The sequence below is a fragment of the Haliaeetus leucocephalus genome, unplaced genomic scaffold (genome assembly GCF_000737465.1).
Source record: "Haliaeetus leucocephalus isolate CR32 unplaced genomic scaffold, Haliaeetus_leucocephalus-4.0 Scaffold140, whole genome shotgun sequence".
NCBI lineage: Eukaryota > Metazoa > Chordata > Aves > Accipitriformes > Accipitridae > Haliaeetus > Haliaeetus leucocephalus.
This window is the reverse complement of record NW_010972576.1, coordinates 8,471,276-8,493,558: the sequence shown is the minus strand read 5'-3', so window position 1 is coordinate 8,493,558 and position 22,283 is coordinate 8,471,276. Positions and strand designations below refer to the sequence as shown.

Here is a 22,283-nt window from a genome sequence, read left to right as displayed (position 1 = left end):
CCATTCTTACTCATGCTGATAAGTACTACTTGATAGTACAAAAACAACGACATTTACAGACTTAAGACGTAAGAAATGTGGACAACTTCCCTGGTTACAAATAACTGTTCTAATAAACAGTAATTTGAACTCTGCCTATGTTAAAAAAATCTTTGTATCTTAACATTTTTTTTTTTTGTCAGGTTTTTAAAAAATGTTAACATGAGGGAAAAAAAATACAGTGATACTGAAGTTAATTCTGAAAGTTTCAAACAACTTCAAACAGAAATCACAAATGTAGCCCCTTGGCTTTGATTTGGAATTTAACCCAATTTCTGACTAACAAATTATTTCTGTCTTGAAATAAGACAAGTTTGAATCTCTAGGTTTTTCTTCTTCAAGACCTTCAAGACAATTTTAAACTGAAATTAAGTGAGTGTTAATTTGGTCATAGAAGTGAAACTGAAGATGTTTCAAGCCACTAGGCCTGCCTTGCTGACCTGGAGGTACTATTTTGGATTTTCATCTGAGCAGATTCAAAACCTAGCCATACTCCCAGAAATGTTATAAAAGTCCATTAAAAAACAACAACAACAAAAACAAAAACAAAAAAGCAGCCTGGTGTGTAATGGATGGCCTTACAAAGGAGACCAAATAAACCATTACGTCTTTCTGGTCCTAATTGAAATGAAAACGAGCTCTTCCAAAACCCTCCAAACAACAACAACAACAAAATTATTTTCAATAAAAATTATCTACTACATAAATAGTTGCACTAAAATTTTTAGAATCTAAGTATCCTGACACCAGTGAGAGAAAAAAACTTTTCACTTTCACTTTCAGAAGTCATCTGCAGAAAAGTATCAAACCCTTGTGGAACTGTACACAAAAAGCCTAGAACTGCTGAACTTTCATTCCTGCTGAAGAGAGGTCTCCACAGTGGTTTAAATGGAGTTTACTATTATTTTTAAGAGTAATTTAAAAGAATGGCCTGAATGGCATGGTATGTTCAGCCATACTTTTTTAAGAATGAATAAAAAACCATGTGTTAAATAGACTGTAGGGGCTTCTCAGATGATCATTTGGAACTCCATAGCCTAAAGCTTAAAGGGTAATGTACTGTTTTAAACCCCTGTGGCACCATGATGCAGATCTCTCCTTACAAAGTTAACTTTCTATCTCTGTAGGTACTCATTACAGTATATTCTGTATATATACAAAAAATGCCCTGCCTATTAAACTATAAAACTGTACTCTGCTCTTAGTGCTTTAACTGTTTCTCTCCAAGATAAACTATCTATTCTTTTTTTTTTTTTTGACAATAAAATTGTAGTCTACCAAATTCATGAAGACAATAATACAGTTTTGGTAGGGTGAGCCTCCTTTGAATGACCATGGAAAGCGAGAGATACAAAAGAGCACTAACATTCTTTCTTTCATTCTTGTTAACCTCTCCCAAGCCTGGGTGGACATAAATATATGTAATTCTACTATCTCATCAACCAAAAGAGTCTGCAATAAAAGTAGCGTCCAATTTCTTTTCACAGAAAGAAATCTTGTACCATATGTAGCTTTTTGGTAACTCCTCTGTCAAAGCTAACATATTCTGACTTGGTAAAACCTTTTTTTCAGCACAATTGAAACATCCCTTTAAGCTGATGCTAGTGCCTAAAAACCACTCAAAGTCATTTCCTACCTAAGTTTCATTAAAGCTTAGATGTGTTTTAATGCATTTCTGATTCCTCTTGGTGACAAAAATATTACAGGATTCACAGCAGCTGCAGTGAAAAGGACAGTAATCACCTCCAACAGACGACCTTGTGAATAGAAGAGAAATTTTCTGTAGCATTCAAGCACAATTTTTTTCAAATCTTCCCTGAAGGCCATCTGCCATTCTGGTTGAGTTTGAGATTGCACTTTTAGAGCTGCTATTGTGTACTTCAGCTACCATGAACCAAAAAAGTCTCCGAAACAAAAAGAATTACTAAACCTTCAAAGTTATTCTCTTGTTTTCTTCATTTTTACTACGTGAAGTCTGAGAGACACTGTTGCTATTTCACTTCAGGAAGATTAGCTTTCAATTTTCTATACAGATAAGGGTGGCAGGTTTTTTGTGTGTGTGAGATAGCATATGGCATTGTCAACCTTTTCCTTTCTTCATTTCCAGCCTGATGATAGAAATAACACCTTGTTCTTTTGGTTATTTGGTTAAGGAGATCACACCATTTGTCACAAAGGGAGGCATCCAACTTGGTTAACACTGGCCTTTTTTGCACTCTTCTATTTCCAATGCAGTACACTAATCATCTTGAAATCAAAAGACACAATCTGATCTAATGAATGACAAAGTAAGTTGCCAACAATCTTTACATGTGAGGTATTACATTAATAAACCTGTCCATCAGAAGTGTGTTATTAAGTAAATTAAGCATTCTATTATTCTCCTACAAAATGGATACTTACACTTTTCCCCTCTAGGCATACAATGACAGGACTTGCTGTAAATCAGCATAGCTCATCAGCACATCAAGTAGCTATGCTTATGCGTGCCCACAAAAGACCTAGCCCTTATTGACAGATAAATCATCATGAGCAGAAATTAGAGCTTTCTTTCCACTTATCATTTCACACTGAAGTTTTGCAGAGAAAAAGCGTAAGTCACAAAAAATTACTTCTTTTTTTTTACATTATAAAATGGTTTAATTGTGATTATGGTAGAGAAGCTCTCACTTAGAATTTGTTTTGTTAAACAACATATGTGGGTATTAATGCAAGCAGACAGTTGCCAGGAATGAAGCCCACACATGAGAGCTTTCATGGCATGATTTAAGGTGCTTCCCAACCTTGTGTGAGGAACAGAAAACAGCTACTCTGGGGCTGGCACAAGGGAATGAGAAAAAGACTTCATTATTACTTCAAATCCTACAATGGCATAAGAGTTTACATAGCTCTAACCCTAAGACATGAATGGGATGCTACCAACTTGTTTTCTATACCACACTTAAGTTCAAAGCGGACACAATAGGGAATTAAGTCCAATGTACACCTTGATGTACAGCTGACAACTGGAATTGTTAAATGCTATTTTTTTTGAACAGCAAAGAACCATGCATAAGCCTGTCCTGCAATTCTCTCACAATAATTACATAGGAAAAACCAAAGCAGCCAGTGTTTCACAGAAAAAGGAAGGATAGTTATTTTTACTTATTTTAGCATAAAAACAGATGAGCTGTGAAAGATGTCTCCTTGTACATGATCATTCTCAATTGCATTAATTAGTCATAAGTATAAAATTCTACTCCCACGCCTTCTGAGAACTATAGCACTATTTATAGTACAATTCAGGAACTACTTCACCAAATGCCTAGTGGGAGACTAGCAATGTTACAGGGCTCTGGAGTATTATTCTATATTTTATCTACTCACATCAGTGTATACAAGTACAAGGACTCCAACACCATGAAACACAAAGAAGGATGCTAATAATTAATAGAGCTCTATGAGAAAAAATGAGAATCATCATGAAATGTTAAGTAACTGGGTTTGCCACTTCTTTAACATTCTTCACCAATAAACATTTCTAATTATGCAGCTTCAAGTTATTATCAAGAAAGTTGATCAAGAAATGCTGAGGCATTCACAGAACTAAATTCATGTAACCTGTAAATGTGAAGCCCTTAAGACCCCTTCAAAGATGCTGTAAATTAGACATATGGTACAATACAGTTATGAAGAGACATTCAGTAAACTAAATGAGCAAACTTTTATTAACATTTTATGTTGACAATTTTAGCGCACAATAGTGTAAGTTTACTTAGAAGCCTGAAAAGCATTCCAAAAGTTACTCCACACAAAAGGTATACTAGTGTACTAGTAGCTACCTGGGCAGCAGGTCTCCAGGAAGAGGTGAATAACTTCCTTACCTTTCTAAACAAACTTTGTGTTGATCAACTCTATTACCATGGGATGTCCTTTCTGTTAATTATATTATGCCAGATGAAAAAATGATTAAAATACAAAGCATTCTGTGCAAATAGATGATACTGATTACAAAAGTTATAACAGCAAGAGATAACCATTAAGAATTTTTTTTTTGAGCAGTGCATGCATGCCTATCTATGCATACTGAATAAAATGGTAAAAATAAAAGCAATGTCAACAACAGCCTACACATTTTACAAATTGTATCAGTCAAAGCTATGGAAAATAAAGTGAGAATAAGTCTGTTCTGAAAAGGGATCCCATAAGCCTTCAGTGTCTTATTTTAAGGAGGAGCAATTGTATCCTGGTTTCACTGTGACAAAGCATGGAAACTTCTAGTTGGTGCACCATGGGGCAACTTCAGCCTGCTGCTCATCTGTCTTACACGGTTCCATGTAGTGCTGAAATTCTGAGCTGTAATCACTCATACAGTCCTCCCCTTCTTCATTTTTTTATTTCATCTATTTTAGTTTTATACTGTGACATGTCCTTGACATGAAAAATATTTTTCCACATATTTTCTTAGAAGTCTTATTCTTAAAAATATATCCTATTTCCTTAAAGATATATCCCATTTCAACATTGCATACCATAGTCACTCAGGCATTCCTGAGGATTCAATTAAACAGAGGCAATGCTGGATTCTTAGCTCTATAGGACACCTTCTACTAGGTCTTTGTGTGATTATCTCAAAGGCCAGTGTCCATGTAGAGATTTTACATAAAGCGTCTTAGTGGGATATTCACTTGCAATGCTTACTATCAAACTGGAGTTCACCTGAATTACTCAAACTTGCTGTTAGAGTCCTTGCTTAAGAAAAATCAAATTGATGCTCACCAGCCTTTTTACACTTAAGAGAGACAGAAGCGGGGACGGGACGGGATGGGGATGGACGATGACGGGACACGACACGACACCAAACATAAACAAAAAAAAACCCAAACCCAAAAAAACCACACCACAACCAAAAAGCTTTTCCATGGGCGAGTTCCTCACATTTTCAGAGGAAGAATACTAGACAGCAGAAACACCAAAGTATTTCACCTGTAAGTCATCAAATCTAGGTCAAACCCACAATGAGTCAAAGCCCTTACTATCTATTAGATGATTACTAACTTATGTAAAATGAGCTGAATCCTGCTCCTACTGGGCAGGCATCTATACCACCAAATTATCATTTGTCATTAATATCCACCCTTCGCACAGCCTAAGCAACCTGATCAAAGATTAGATGAACAAGCAGGCTGAACTTGACTCTTCCATGTTGGGTGATAATTCCCAGTCCAGGGCTCAGTTGTATCAATAAAGCAGTATAGGGAAAGACATAACAGAACAAAATTAAGCCACAATATTTGGTGCTTGTAATAAACAGGGTGATTTTTTTAATCTATACTTATCCCTTCCCAAAGGCCTCTAGATGGCTAAGTAGAGCTAAAAATACATTTGTAATTAAAATTTGCACAAATACCAAATCAATACAACTGATGTATGCCTGCTTGAAGCAGAACTCCTTTCTCATTAATTAATCTCTCTTTCCTCAAATTTTCTCTAACATGCCATTGATCATTTCATAAGGTGTTTTTTAAAGCAGATCTTGATATTGAACTTATTTGCATGAAATAATAAACCCTGTACTATTAGGGCTTATTTATGTTTCCAAACAGACTCTGACAGCAAACAGGAGAGCTTTATTCCATTTTACTTAACAGTATATCTAACAATCATAATACATTGTACTTTTAAGCCTTTCCACAGGCAAAGCAGTATATATAGAAGAATACAGGACTGTCTTGAGTCTTCCTTCTTCTGTGTTTGTTTCATTTATTTTTAAGTATATGAATCTATTTAGAGAAGGAAACACTATGGCATCTGGTAGAAAAGGTGTTGTTTGTGATGATCATTTCTGAGAGATGTTAATGTCTCAGTCTCACAGTTATACATTAACCTGAATTTCAGGCATCTTTCCCAAGTGAAAAAACAGTTATCTGCACCTTATCCATTAATAGGAAAATATTATTCAGCAATACATCGCACATAGTCTCAATTCCCTATCCTGGCCTGAATCCATATTTTACAGTTTCTTAAACAATAAGTTCCTAAATAATAGTTTGACATCTGATATCATTAGAAGACATGCTAAGAGTCTGATAACTAGCTAGCTTTTTCAATAACACCCACATGAAAGAAGGATCATGCTTCCAAGTAGCCCAGCACTCCCTAAAATATAATAATGTAAATAATAATTTGATTATGATGGAATTTGATTATGATATTGAATAATAATATGATTTATGCTCAGACTCTAAGACCAGCAGTTTAACAGCACACTGGGCTGCTGTGCCAAAGACACAACCAGCAAATGGCTGCAACTGTTTTTTCCCTCCTAATCAGTGCTGTGGAAAGTGCACCTGAAAATAACACACAATGTTTTAGGGCCCCCAGTACGAGAGGTGGATGCAAACCGGAAACAGTGCAGGCCACTAAGATGGTGGATCAAATGACATACACGGACAGGCTAAGGGAACTGGGTTTGTTTAGCCTGGAGAAGGGAATGCTAAAGAGGCATCTATTTGCTCTATCAAACAGGGTATGGAGAAGAGGCAGCGAGATCCTTCTCAGATGGGCACAGAGAAAAGCAAAAAGCAACAGCACATGTTGCAATGAGAGAATCTCCTACTGGACACAAGAAAAAAAACTACCTTCACCAGACTGGTTAGACAGGTCATCCAAGGAGACTGCAGTTTCTGACCCTGAAGGATTTCAACACATGGCTAGAAAAGGCCCTGAACAACCTGGTCTGACTTTGAAGTGACCCCTGCTTTGAGCCAGGCAGTAGGACTAGAGCAGTCCTGAGGTCCTTCTCTCCTAAATTACCCATCATTTTAACTTACCTGCTTTTGTCCAAGTAGTCTTTACTAAGCAGCTTGCCTGGTAGGCTACACGCAGTTTGCATATGGGGTTTGGTACATTTTTGAAACACTATTTCCAGCCTCTATGCTAACACATACAGAATATTAGTAACTATATGGTACAGTGTTCCAATAAATAGTGGGATGCCAGAGAGGTAAAAAAATGAACATTAGATGACTTAGACTTTAGAATTTGCTATATAAGCCTGCTGGAAGATGTGAGAGAGAATAAATTGCCTTATGTTTCTATTTATTATGTTCAAGAACTGGTCTTACAGAGCAATGGTTCGTTTTTATTTTATGTTATTTTTTATGTCAGTAGGCTTCGGGTAGGGATTCATGTTCAACTGAACGCAGTAATTGAGCAAATAGTGCATGGGAAAGGACGGAATAGCCCAAACTTAAAACATTTGGAGTTCAGCACTATTCATAGGCAGAATTACAATTCAATTGACAGCCTGTATCAATTCCTCTCTGGCAACATGATCACTGCTAGGCCTTTGCTGTATCTACTTCTTTTCATGCTGAATTTTATGTATTCCTTATCAGACCACTCTTCCTGTTTCATTAAACTCCCTATTAGGGACTTCATGTATATGGGACATTTTAATAACTCATGAATAATGAACATAAATTAACAAAATTAATTAAAAAGAGGGGGGAAGCTGAAATCGAATTAAGAAAAAAATTCTTAAGACCCCCTGTTCTGCAGATATGTTTCACTACTGACTCTAGGAATTATTAAAGACATAACCTCGGCTTTGCCGCTCTTGTAGGGTTCTTCCTTCCTAGGTAGACAAACAGATAACTAACTGGGTGTGCACGCAACATGCAGCTTCCTGATTCCCTACAGGTTGTGTACAGTTTGCACTTCCCAGTTAATTGTAGCCTTACTGATTAAGAACTAGCACTCTCACTCTCTGCCCCCCTCAATCTGCTTACGTGATTCTGCAGAAAAACAGATTTTGGTAATAACAACATATGTGAAAAAAGCTCTCTGCTTCGATACTTCTTAAATTTTGCTGGCCAAGCAGAATGGTCCATGAATTTTAGGTTTAAAAATCAAGAGAAACAGACATACGCTACTAACCCTGATTTGACAAATAAAGATGAAATAGTACTAGAGAAGATATCTTAAACTGCTCTATTAGATGGAAGTGGTAGAGAGGGTAGAGAGAAAGGAGCTGATGAACCACATCATCCCAGTGGTTCTGAACTGGAAAGAAAAAAAAAAGCAAACATCTTTGTCCCTTAAGAACTGAATTCAATTTCCATAAATTAAACAAGATGCAACAAAATAAATTCCACAAGATTCCAGAAACTGATCTAAGCTTCCTTATTCACACTGGCTAAGGCAGGAAGGATCATTTGCCCAGCAAGTTCTGTTGGCTGAGCACACATATATTCGCAGTAGTCTTAAAAGGTGGGTCTAGTGACAACTTAAAAGTCTTCAGTCCTCTCTGTACCACCCTTCCCTTCAGAATCTATCACTTTGCTCTTGAAAGTAATATGATAAATAGGCAGTTCAGCTGAAAAATAAAATGAGCTCTCCTGCAGCTTTAGATCATCCTTTAATTCCACCACTTCTTATTTTTCCAGCTTATTAACCTGAACTCTTTTACAAGCACACCAACCACACTGAAATGAGTTTACATAAAGATATTTTATTCTTCTTCCTTCTCGTCACCATACTACTATTACAATAGCTCCACTTGTTCTTTCCAAAACCGTAACAATAGAGCATCCTATTGCCCAACAAGCATTGTTTGGTGAAACCCTCATTTGTAAGCTGGAACACAAATATCACACTGTGAGAAAGTCTGGTTTTATAAAGTCCTGTGTTGATATTTGGTGAATTCTGATAAATACTACAGCACGCAAACTCTATTACTCTTCTGGTAAATCATGAGAGCTCCCTTTGAGAAAAACAATATCATCAGTAAGTCAAATTGGGAAATGTAAGATAAATGTCTTGCATTATTACTAGAAAACAAAAATATGTTAAGTACATTTCAAACATACTGAATAATTCATAAACAATAGCTCTGAAAAATAAAAACAAAACCCAAACCTGAAAAGATATATATTCAATCTATATTCTGAACTCAACAAAGAACAGTAAGAAACAGTTTATTGCTTTTATTTTACTAGCCATACAGAGCAACCTAATGAAAAAATATTTAGAATTGAATAACCTAGACAAACCAAATAGTTGTATAATGTATGGGATTAAGTTAATTTACTATTAACCAGTAGCTATTTTCTTCTCCTTGTAATTTAAATATAATATATGGTTAAAAGTCAGTAAGATCATTTGATTTTCTGACAATGACTGTATATTACCTTTTTATCTTCTTCTAAATCAAGACACAAAGGAGAATAAAAAGCTCATCCAGTTAAACTATCAAACGAGCCAAAATATGAAAGGCTATTACTTGAGCAATATTTTGGAAAGAATTTACCAGCAAAAGTATAAATTTGCAAGCTAGCTTTCTGTCAGGACACTAGTCAGACTTTTGTATATAGTCTTGTAACACGCTGTTTATCAATGATATCACACATGGCATTTTTTACTACCACTCATCATGAATGCATTACAGTACTTCAGTCATCTGCGTCCTCCTCCCTGAAGGGCGATGAAGCATTTGTATAGACCACTGCCTATCTCACCACACCCCCAGTTTAAATACAGGGTAATAAGCAGGTCATTTCTGAAAGCTTTGCCACAGAATCCATCCCTTTCTTATATTGGGATACTGGTGAAATCTCATTGAGAGTCAAAGGTATTACAGCTGAGCATCAATCCAAATGACTGAGCTTGAAAATAGTAGCAGCCTCCATGCAAAAACCAGAATCGGGCATCAAGTCAAACTTCTCAAACAATGGATAAAACATGCACAGGACATTGAAAGAAGCACACACTGTGTGTGGTTTTTACAGAAAGGAAGAGGGAACAATATTTCAAAAGATGAAGAAAGATGCAGGAAATCAAAACAGCAGAAGAAAGACCCAAAGTGGAGCATTAAAGAGCTGGATGGAAGAAAGAGGCCTGGCACTGTGACCAAAACCTACCTCTTGCTGTCAGATTTCTACTGTGCTCCAAAAAAAAAATTAAAAAAAAAAAAAATCTAAATTCTCTGAATAAATGGCACCACTTCCACTAGCTATCTAGCATCAGCATCCTTCTTGCCCATCCTAGCAAAAATAACACAGGACATCCAAGATGCTGATTTGCTACTCAAATCCAGAAGATGAATAATACTTTTTTGTATTTAATTAACTTCTCCCAAGCACAGGAAAATTTCTAACTTTGATCTCTCCACCCCCTCTGCTTCCCAGTCTCTAGACCAAATCAACCAAAAAACAGCTATGGAAAGGGACAGTTTTGCTATCCAAAAACTGGAAGAGATAACAGAAATACATTCTGAGCTAAGACTTCTCACAGGCAAACCGGGTATGCAGCAGTACCTTCTATGAAAGTTATAGTAAAAATCCACATACACATCCCAGCTCTAAACCCAACTTAAAATCACTAAAGACTGTGTCTCAAAGAAAGCAGAGCACCTGAGGAAGGGTTTGAGCACCCTTTGAACCATGCAATATTCATGATGTGTGGTGGTGCAGCCCCCCTGGGCCACGTTGCAATATCAGGACCAGACAACATTGTGTTCTTGCACAGTGAGTTGGGACGGCCTGGTACTTTCTTATCCTGGCTATGGTAGAGTGAGTCAGGACAATTAGGCACCCCTTAACTGCACCTGAAACTCCTGTCACGTGGAACCATACCTGAGACTCCTGCTGCTTAGATCATGACTCACTTTTGTAGTTGCCTGACAAGAATTATGTCTGGAATGAAATGACACTGACCAAAGTCAATCATCTTGCGAACCCATAAACAGTGGTCCCAAGTGAGGGCCTTTGAGCTCTCCTGGACCCCACTGGGCTGCGACCAGCATCTCCCTCTGAGGAGGACACCTCTCAGAGCTCACAAAGTCTCTAGTTGGCAAAAATTGGCCGACCATCGTCAAAAGCTGATGGCAGGACCTGTGCTGATACCCTTTACTCCTTGAGGGTCAACCCTTTGCCTGTTGAGAAATGCTGAGGCATTTGATGTGAATATTTTCACTGAACTTGAGGGGAATTTTTAATAGGTATACCTCTGCTTATTTATATATCTCTATTTGTATTTGTGTATGCGTGTGTGAATTAACCTAGGTATATTCTTTTGAATGGCTTTGTAAATGTTAAATTAATCAGTGATTAAGTGTTACTAAATCTTGTTATTTACCTCAAACTGTAAATGAACCTCAGACTGCTGCTACACACATAATCCATTAGACATAAACTGTTGGCTAAGTCTGGGACTAGGAGTAGATCCAGCCACACCTAAGCTCTAACAGGAGTTTAGAAAGGAAGGGAGTCTTCTCTGAACCTTGTGACTCAATGGGAGGGTCTCCCCTACCTTTCTATACCCCTGATCTTTGTACAAATCATGAAAAATTAATTTTAACTCAATTTTCTTTTGTATGTTTCTCCCTCACTCTTTTACATTTTTGGTCTCTATATAAATAATTCTAGTTTGATTCTAACTTGTTTTTTCTTTGTATGCTATTGAGTAATAGACTGAAGCTTGCCATCAAGCTTTGTGAAGTCGTGCTTTTATAAATTCCTATTAAATCACTTTTGCTAATATCTTTGATGGTGATTCTTTAAACGGTCCAAACCACTCATTTGCGACATGATGCCAGAGTATGAAAAGTATCTTCAGTGAGAAAGTGCTCAGTCTTTGAAACAGAGGTTAAATGAAATGTCTTGAATCTCTTGTACCTCAAATAACATTTTTTCCTTGCATACAAACTGAAAGTATGTAATAAGAGAATAGTAAAAAAACCCATACAAAACTTGGAGAGAATCTATGGAGTCAGTTTCTGTGAAATCTAGTGAGATCTAACAAATACTCTAATACAGCTAATTTCTTGTTAGGTTATTTATTTAGGAAAGGACAGAGATTGCAGTTCAGCTTTTCAGTGTCTTAAGAAGAGTTTCCCAGTCCTTACATCAAAGTATTTTCAAATAAATGTTACTATTTTTCTTTCTAAAAATTCTTATTTATGGACAAAAATGCCTTATTTACAGACAAAAATATTTCATTCATTTACAGACAGAAATATTTAATGTCTTTAAATGCTGGAATATACTGTGAGTGAAGGAAAAAATATTCATTGACATTGAAAACCGCATAACACACTTCCCTTACGGAACTTCACTAGAATGTAAACAAAAATGGTATTTTGCTATTAAAATACAGATGATTCTTCATTTGTTATGTTTGCTATACCAGTGTGTACATACAGATTTTTCTGTGAATCATGCCCAGGTACAGCAAAGTAGAATGGATAAGACCCTAAATTATAACTGCGGGGGGGGGGGCGGGGAGCAAGCAAAACATTATTCTTATATTAGATCCCTAGTGAACTGCACAGACAGTTCCACATCTTCAAAAGCAAAAATATTTCCCCAATCAGAAAATTAATTATTGGAAGAAACAACAGTACTAGTTGATTCATTAAACACTGCTGTGCAGAGCTGAGGATAAAGCATTTATTAATCTGAAACTCATCCACATCAGATGACTACAGTAAAAATGTCACACAGATGCCTTTAGCAACATACTGAAGCTGTTAAGTCATACAAATTAAACTGCCGATCTTAAGAAGCAAAACAAGATTTCCAGCATATGTGTATTTGTTTTCAAGCAACGTTACTTTTCTTTTTGCTCTTACAAACACATATAACGCAATAGCATGTCATTAGATGATACTGACAGCAGTCATTTTTATGCAAGCTCAAACTTGAGTACCTCTTTGAGAATTTATCCAATATCAGGAATATAGGGCCATGTCAAGCAATAGTAACTTTCCATATTTTTAGCCAACTTTCCTTCTACAATGTTCTTTATTTTAAAAATGTTAGCAATTCTTGAGTGGAAAATAACTACCAAGAAGCATACTGAATAAGAGAGGCAGTGTGTGTGTGTGTGAATGTGTGCATGTTTCTATGTATCTATATATACATATTCCTCTCTATATATTTATATGTATGTGCACATGTGTGTATATGTATATATGAAAAACACAAACTGAATTTAAAAAGCCTAGGCTTTTGAGCAATCAAAACTATATAAAAAAAACCACACTAGCTCTTTGCTGCCTCCTTCATATCCTTTATTCCTAGCACTTATAAAACAACATAGATTTTTCTTTGCCTCAATTATTCAGCAAGCCTTGGTCCAAATCCTGTTTTGCACCATGAAAACTCGCTTTGCAAGTCTTAGGTGAGGACTGCTCCAGTTAGTCCCTCAGGTGAGGCATAGCAGCTTAGCTCCCCAGAGCTCCAAGGACACAGGTTAATGCTCTAGTTTGACCTTGACACAATCATGGTATAAAACAAACACTACACTATATGCTGCTACATAGGAAATATAATCTACCACCATTCATTTAAGGAGAAATTTGAATCTCTAAAACCATGTGTCAGTCAAAAGTATGTAACATCTACAAAGCTGAAGAACTGCAACATACAAAGTCTTCCTTCCCACCACACCTCCAAGACACTGCCTTTTCCATTTGTCCTAAAATTCATCTGTTGTTGACAATCTTTATATCTTCATTAGAGTTAAAATTGGTTAATTCAAATTGGCTCAAAAAATAAAGTGAAAAAATGAATGGTGACATTGAGACCTACTTTTTGTCTTTCACATAAACCAAAGTGAAGCTCTCTGAGATTTCAGAGTAAGGCCAGATCATATTTGCCTGCTTGTACTAAAAGACCCATCAGTAAAATGCCATGCATCTCATGAAGCAAGCAGTCTACAAGTGACACTGCTGCCAAAGACAAGCATATGCGGTACGTTATTATTAAAGGAGTGTAAGCCTCAGCACTGTGTCTCAAGGGAGACTTTGGACAAATTTTGTATTTGCTAATTTCTGCAGTGTTATTTTAATGAAATACTCAGGAGCAGAATCTCAGTGAGACCAGTAAGACACTACTCTGTGCTAGTGACATAATCATTTATCTATGCCAAACACCATGATATGACAATGGTTTGTGATAGGGACTTAAACTCATATGCAGAATCACCTCCACAAGTGCTAAGGAATATTAAAGGAATATCTGACTGGCAGCTTGTCATCAAGGGACTGGCGTAGATGAGGAATCGGAGCCTAATCCCCATTGTGTGTCACAGGATATTGCCACTTTCACACTCCACGTCTGTCTTGCAGAACTGATTCAGAGAGTAATTACAGCTCAGATAAGACTTTTCTGGAATATGTGCAATTAATTCTTCTGTAAAAAAGGGGGAAAGAAGCCTGACACTTTAATGATGTTTAAGTACACCTAATCTATTTCTCTTCTGCTCCTAATGTTTCCTAAATATGAGGAAGAAAGAGGATTTGAAAGTACTTACAACTGCCTGTTCTTATGTAAATCATCCATGGGTCTGTAATATCCCCCATAAAATAGCCAATGTACTACAAAGCAGCAGAATGCAGAGCAAGTGGGTAACCAGTGTAAAGATTAATCTAGTATTTTTTAATTTTCTTTTTAATATAAAGACTATTATTCTTTTCAGATGAGAATTACCTCATTTATTTAAAATTTCAAGGACAATTTTTTAAAAATTTTGAAAATAGACTGGACTAATCAAATTTTCTCTTTTTCCTAACAATTCAAAAAATGGTATTCACCATGAATTCATTGATTTATTTTTCCAAATCTCACTCTTGGCCTATCAAAAGAAAACAAGTTGTGATTTTAAAACTGTACAATTCAAGGCATCTATATTGTCATAACTACATTTTGAGGTAATTTTTACTCGTAACTCAAGTGCCTTTCATAAACAATTCATTGGCAGGATTCAAGTGCATTTCAGGCTTTCTGTTACACTTCAAAGCTGGATAACAAGTACTCATCTTCACGATACTTCAAAACTGCAGCAATTGCCTAATTGCCCAATATTGAACTCAACCTACAGAAAAGGGCTAAGTTTGCCATCATTCTGCCCTCCAGGAATACACTATATTTAGGAAACAAAAAAACAAAAAGACACACCCCCCCCAAAAAAACCCAAAACAAAACCCAACCAAAACCCCCCAAACTCCTACACCACCCCCCGCCTCCTACCCCCAAATCATTTAACATATATTTTGGACAAGGAAGTAGAACTTGTTTACAATTTGCAAAGACAAAACAAAACAAAACAAGAACAGTTATATTTTGTTGAGCTGATTCCAGAGTCCTAAAGCATTTATTTCTACAGCTTGAGGTAAAGCTCACTTAGCTAGCACTGTACCTAGATATTCCATAGATGTAAAAAGTCTAACAGTTGATAAAGAGCCACCTCCACAGCAGAGAAATATCTCCAACAGCTGGGCTACAAGAAGGAGTCATTTCCTGACCTAGCTTTGCCTCCAGCTTCACTCAGAATCCACCCGAAGTGCCTCACTACATTTTTTATTTTGATGGGACAACACACATGACTTAAGTTACACAGGGAAATCAAGGTTGAAAGGATAATATTATTAGCGCTTATTTTTCAGTGTGAATGCTGCTGTACCAATGACAGCAGTAGAATAAATGTTACTGTAAGCAGCACTCAGTTATTTTAGCCACTATACCATGAAAATATTTTCTGCTTAAAGTCGTTCTAAGTGCTCACACTGCAGTGGAAAAAGATTGATTTGGAAAATGTACACTAAGATGCAGTTGCAGGTAGAGCTGGGTAGGAGACAGGTAAGGTTTCAAACATCTTTCTGCGTCAAATGAAAACTGAGACCTTCATTTATTTTGTTTATTTTAGGGAAGAAAAAAAAAACAAGAGAGAGAGAACAAGACCAAGCAAATGACTCCTTTTACCAAACCCTGAAGAATGGATTCACTTCGTTTCTTTGATTTTCTGGGTAAGAGGGTATCTTCATGAATGAGCACAGCTTTAAGACAAAGCCATGCTTTGAACCCAGATTTTAAATTCCTGCTCAGGTTCACCATTTCCAAGGAGCTTCAGAGCAGTTTTAGGCACCTGACATCTTGAAAACCAAACTCTCCTCCAATTTCTGGAGCAGGTATTTTTCAGAAGATAATGAGGGAATAGAGGAATTAATTCCACTGCTCTACCTATATTTATTCCTCCAAAGATGGACAGAAACATTTCTGGTGACCAAGGGCATCAATCCAAAATTATCATGAAAAAGAGAACAAACAAAAAAATTGGTGACGGACTACTTCTCTAAGTTCTTCTCTGTTTGCTCAGAGGTAGGTGAGGGCTTCTTGCATTTTATCCTTTGTACCTGGGTCTTGTAGCTGAACATCTAAACCCCTATTTTCATTCCTCAAAGATTTACCCTTTTCTTCCTTCAAGAGCTAGATAGCAATTAGGAGAGAGAGCAGTTGCAGGTGCTCTGAAGCGTCACCAGCTTACAGAAAGTCAGCTTGCACTCCATTGACATTTTCTACCCTCAGCCCTGTTCAAGGTCTCCTTCATAACGCACTCAAATGTGCTAGAAATACTTTTTAAAAAGTATTTGAAAATAAAATAAAATAATCAAAGAGAGGAGGGGAAGATTACTAAAAAACTCTAGAAAAACTAGACAAGAGAAAGAAACAAAACCTCCTTCAGAGCCAAAATTTACCTAAGTCCACTTTAGGTTAAGTGCAGAGTTCTGCAGAAAAACTAATTAACCAAGGGTTTTAAATCTACATGCAAGCATCCAACTTAATGGAAAATCACAAGGCAAGTACAGATTTTCATATACTTCTCTCAGGAAGTACAAAACTGACTCCCACTCAAATTGATTTTTATGTTAAAGTGCTATCTACGAATTAACATCATGATGCCATGATTTTAAGACAGGCAGGTTGTATTTACAACTGTTATATTTCCATATTCAAAATGACAATGGAGCATGGGTTGCCCTAAGATACAAGAAAAAAAATGGTAGTTATCCATCAAGTGTTATGTCTGTAATATATTGTATCTAAGTGAAAAGGCGTACAGTTTCATTAGCCAAAAATTACTGTTCTACTTATCTTTTGTAAACATTCACTTTCCTAATATTTACAGTCTAACAAACACATAAATAACTGTAGGATTTGCAGAATATTAAAGCATGTTTTTCATCAATTTTTGGCTCATTTTATATAAGTGAAGAAAACATTTTTATCAGCATTTTCTAGCAATCATTTCAAATGTACTTCATTTTTAACAGTTCTAAAAAGAGAGATTACTTGTCTTGAATAGTCCACTGCAGGCAGCTCCTTAAAGCACCTCAAGCAATGAGGAACAAACAGCATGATGCTCCCATTGGGAAGGCAGAGAAATGCAAAAAAAGGGGATTGCAACGACTGCCTGGCACCTGGAGTGACTTCCTTAGCCTGCAGCGTGGTGGGCAAAGCTGCAGTGGGACCTTCCCCTGTGGGCCTGGTGCCCTGCAAAAAGCCCCAGAGCAAACTGGAGAGGGAACCCTAGGTGTATCTTTTGGTGGGCCGCAGTATTTAGCAGCGCCGTGATGGCAGGGCCCAAGGCACCTCCATGAAGAGGACACTGGATGTGCAGTGCAAGAGGTCGTGGCCAGAGGGACTGGAGCTCTGATGCTCTTCAGAGGACTTCAAGTTGCATCCTCAGCCTCACACAGGCTCATTACAGGCATCAGGGTAAAAACAGGAGCTCACTGTAAGTATACTGAGGTTTTTTAGATGCTTAAGACCAAAACCATGGTTGGAAAGAGCTGCTCCATAGCTGCCTAACTTCAGAGAAGCCTAAGCTGAGTGGGTGCTTCCCCTGTTGGATTGCTGAGGTCCTTCAATAAGTAGACTTTAGTCTGGTGATCCCATGGATGCTAACAAAGCAAAACAGTTGCTTTGTTTCCAGAAGACTGTTCTGGCACAAGTTCTAACCATGTTTTTAGTGAGCTCTTTTACTAGGCTGTCACTTTAATTCTAGCTGCTCTAAAAGTCGTGGCAGCTCTTATACCACCACACCCTTAAACAAACGAAACCCCCAACTTTTTACAGAAAAATAGTATTGCAGGAGAATACACAGTCAAGATTAAAAAATACACAGATGGCCAAAACTAGCATACTGACTCTGTACTTACACACCTCACGCACAAAAATCCTTTTTTCCAGTCCTGTGGGCACCCACTACACTTTTTTTTTTTTTAATAGGTTTCATAACCTTAAGTCCAGCTTCTGTCATGTTCACCTCCCAATCTAGTTTTATTTAGTTCAATAGGAGTAAATGAGATATACTGAGCCCTTTCAAAACTTAATTTCAAATTACTAAATGTGCTCTCAAGACTCCCACCTGTACTCTCTTTTACAAGTCCTAGAGTAACAAAACTGAAGTCAGTTAATCATGGATTAAATTCAGGATATGTACTTTCAACCATATGGAAATCCTTATTTCAAGACCCTAGGAAGATTTACTTTTCTGCCTATTATGAGGTACAAGAACAAAATTCCCTGTGGGACTTTATTCTGCAACTGACACATATACAGATGAACTTTGACAACAGTTAACAGCAAATGAGCTACAGCTCACTGTATCAATACAGGATAATTTTACTCTGACAAAATTGTCAACCAGTTAAATAGCATATGTTCTGAACTAGACTCATATAAAATTAATGCTCCAGGACTGTACAGAAGCTTGATGTTCCCTGTGTCCCATTTTGTCATTTAATTTTAGATAATAATTACATAATACATCATTTCTTAATATAGCCAAATATGAAACAAAGAATATTGATGACCTGTATTTATTTAGCCGATGTTAATATAGCAAAGGAATCTTTCATCCTTGAGCAGCATTACATTTTTCCCATGCAACTTGAAACTTAGCTATTTGTGCTGGTGTAAAAGTATACTGGTGTTGTTGGTTAGTATATAAAACATGCAGTAATGGATGGACCTGAATTCTGTCCAAGTTCTGAGCTAGCCACCAGGCCTGAGACAGAAAGGCACAAAAAGCCCCTGAGCTAGATCAGATAATTAAGATCTAATTAGAGAAACAACCCCACCTACCAAAGGGTGCTTATACAAAATCTTAGGTGCCTGCACACCTGCAACTTCCATGGAAGCAATGTATGTGCTAAACTTCTTCCTGAATGTGGTGACCCTACATGATTTCTCTGCGGAGTCTTTAAGTTCTCTGTGAGAGGAGGCAGAAAAATCTCTCTCCTTTATTTAAAAATACTGAAGACATAAACGTTTTAATCATGTTCCATCAAAAATGGAATTTTAAAATTATGTTAGTACAGTCTTAATAGGACAATAAATTGCATTTTCATGTGTTTACGTTTTTTAATTGCTGTATCACATATTTTACCTCACTCAGTCACTTGAGAGTATTCTGTCTATCCTTAAAATGGTAGTACTCAAGCATTAGTAGCTCAAATGATAAGGAAAGGCTCAGCAAGTGTAAGAATATTTATTATTTTATTTAAAGTAAAGACATCTATTAAGGAGAAATAGTATTTCATTTTCTACTGAACATTCTTGTAGATGTGAAAAGCAGCTCATAGGAGAAGTAGTCACAATTCATCAGGACATGTGCACAGCCCTTCAAGATTTCTGGCGTATGCATACAGTGCTGTGCTACTTCTCTGCCTCTGATACTGCAAGACAACTGTCAACACAATCTTTTCAAAGAAACTTCTATTAGCAGTGCATCTAGATAGTAGCCACTTCAGAGGCTGACAAGTCCCTATCAGTGTTTATCTGAATGATTAACATAGCCTTAGGCTAGCTATTCTGTAGGGGGTGTGAAACTGTATTTCTTTAGTTTCTGGTCTTGAGTGACATTATCAGGTAAATGAACTTAAAAAAAAAACAACAACAACAACAAAAAAATCACAATTGCTTCTGCTGCTTACCAGCTCCTCACGAAGTTGGGCTATGAGTTCATCTCTCTCCTTCAGCTGCAGCTTCAGCACTGAGCATTCATCTTTTATTCCATCCTACAAAAACATCAAAAGAGATGTTATAATAGGCTTAATGCTTTTATTTTGGTCTTGACAAGAAAAGGCTGCTTCACATAGTGCGAGATAATTACATTCAAGTAATGAAACTCAATTCTCCTTTGTCATGTGTGGTATTTTCAATAACATATTCTAAGTTGCTGCATAAACAAATTAATGCATCCAAAGACATTACATAGAAATGTGAACAGCTCCCTTCACAGAAGTCCGTTTCCTTGTTTTCTGAATCCTTTAAGCCTTTTTACTGAAGATCCTATCAGGTCATTCCTTTTCAGTTAAGGAATGGCTATGAAATGTTATAATTTTACTCATACAAAACAACATTAGAGAAATATCAATTTAGAGGCATTATTGTGGAGCTCTTGATCCTGGAGAGGATGAAAAAGAAAGCACAACAGAAATTCACAGGAAAAGTAAAGCATCCTTCCCATGCATACATCTTTTTTCCCACATCAGCCAAAACAACTGCAATTCTGATATTAACTGGGTGGAGGAAAGAAAATAGTTACCACTTGGTGATATAACCATTGACTGTAACTCAGTTTGACTTGCATGAAAATGAACCTGATAGCTAGGACTGTAGCCAAACCCAGGTCCATGAGGCAGCTGGCAAGCTGTCCCCAGGCAATTTCCTTCCATATAAGTTTAAACACCTTATTTGGAGAAGAAATGTCAATCATATATTTTTATGTTGTTCTGATAAACATCCAAGAGGAGAAACTCAATGAAATGACTGAACTGTTGAAGAATAAAAGCCTAACTAACTAACTAGCCAACTAGCTGGTCATACAACTATAAATGAAGAATTGTATCTTTACATCCTTCTTAGTACAGAGACATATTTATGAAGTTTGGGAAATTTACTGGTTTGGAGTATCATTATTTTCCCCAAAAACCCAAGTCATACAACAAGAAAACTTTTGGAAATATGGTGTTATTTGCACAACACTTAGTTTAAAAATAAAAAAAATTAGACCTCTAGCTAACAGATGATAACAAGTATAAAAGTGCAGAAATTATTTAGAACATGAAGAGCTCGGGGGTTCAAAAGGGTATAACCAGTGTGATAAACGTGAACTCTGTCAGTACTAATGTGTTTGTAACTCCAAATGAACACACAAATATAAGACAAAAAAGAGTGTGAAGTCCATTTTCCTCAGTTAAATGTTAGGTTATAATAATTACCTTTCAAAGTCATTATATTGCTTATCATCCGCTCTAACAGAATTGGAAGAAGAAACAAGATACTCACATATAAACCCCCAAACATTTACAACTGCAATAAAAAGAGATACCCCATGTCTGGCAGAGATATGAACCTGCTTACACACTACTTCAGTACTATGTACTGATCTCCTGAAAGATTCAAACTTAGAAAAAAGCCAGAACTTACACTACATCCTTTAAGGAAAAAATCACAGGAGTTTTTCTTTGCTATATGGTATCACAGCATTTCACTCTTACTATCTACTAATAGATTGCTGTTTAGGAATGTTAGCTGAAAGTAAAAAACTAGCACGTTCCACAATACAGTCCTCAGCACGGAATATGTTATTAGCACATATTGAACATTTTTGTTAGCAAAAACATCTGCTTCTAAATAATATTTATTTTATCAAAGTGAGGTCTTAATTTAAAAAAAAAAAGTTTTTTAAAAACAATGTGGCATTAGCTATTGTACCTCAATTTCTAGTTAAGTTATTCCAAGTTCTTTTTGTCAGCATGGTTTCACATTGTTGCTGTGACCTTAGACAGGATCTTCCTTGCAACTTGCTGTACAGGCACATCAATGTGTATGCAGAAGTTACCCAGAATTGTCTAGTAAAAGGGAAATGCTAGCAATTCCCAAATTTTTGTTATTGTTTAGTAAAAGAAGGAATAATAAACATAGTGTATATATTCCATCTACTCTACACCACACTGGGTTTGCAAGCAGCAGATAGCTCTTTTTCTTGTTGAACACAGTGTAGAATTAGGATTTTATAATCCCATTCTGCTGCATGGTATCTACATAGGCATCATTCGTTCAGCAAACGCAAGACAAAAGGAAAAAGACAAATGGTGCTTGGTGCTTCTGTTTCTATTATATTTTGAGGACATTTCTGCTATAATACCAACTGAGAACATGAATAGAAGAAAGAAAATAACATACAGGAATAAAAGAGAAAAAAATAGTCGACTGCAGAAAGGCTTGGGTAATTTCAATATCCCATAACTCTGTCTGAATGTAGTACTAACAGAATAAAAAATGTTATAGAATCAACTATCTATTGCCAAAACAGTGAATACAGTTCTTCCAGAAAGTAACTATTAAAAGCTAGGGAAGGAGAAAAGGCTCCAAAAATCATATTTTTGTGCAAGAGCCAAAATATTTCAG

General features: G+C 36.5%; 1 protein-coding gene across 1 annotated transcript in view; it reads right to left on the bottom strand.

Moving 5' to 3' along the window:
* Window positions 1–22,283, bottom strand: part of CCSER1 (coiled-coil serine-rich protein 1) — a 635,129-nt gene that overhangs the window by 300,769 nt on the left and 312,077 nt on the right. Inside the window, exon 7 of the mRNA XM_010586161.1 lies at window positions 19,802–19,885. Coding sequence (XP_010584463.1) covers window positions 19,802–19,885 — 84 coding nt within the window. The remainder of the gene's footprint in view (window positions 1–19,801; window positions 19,886–22,283) is intronic.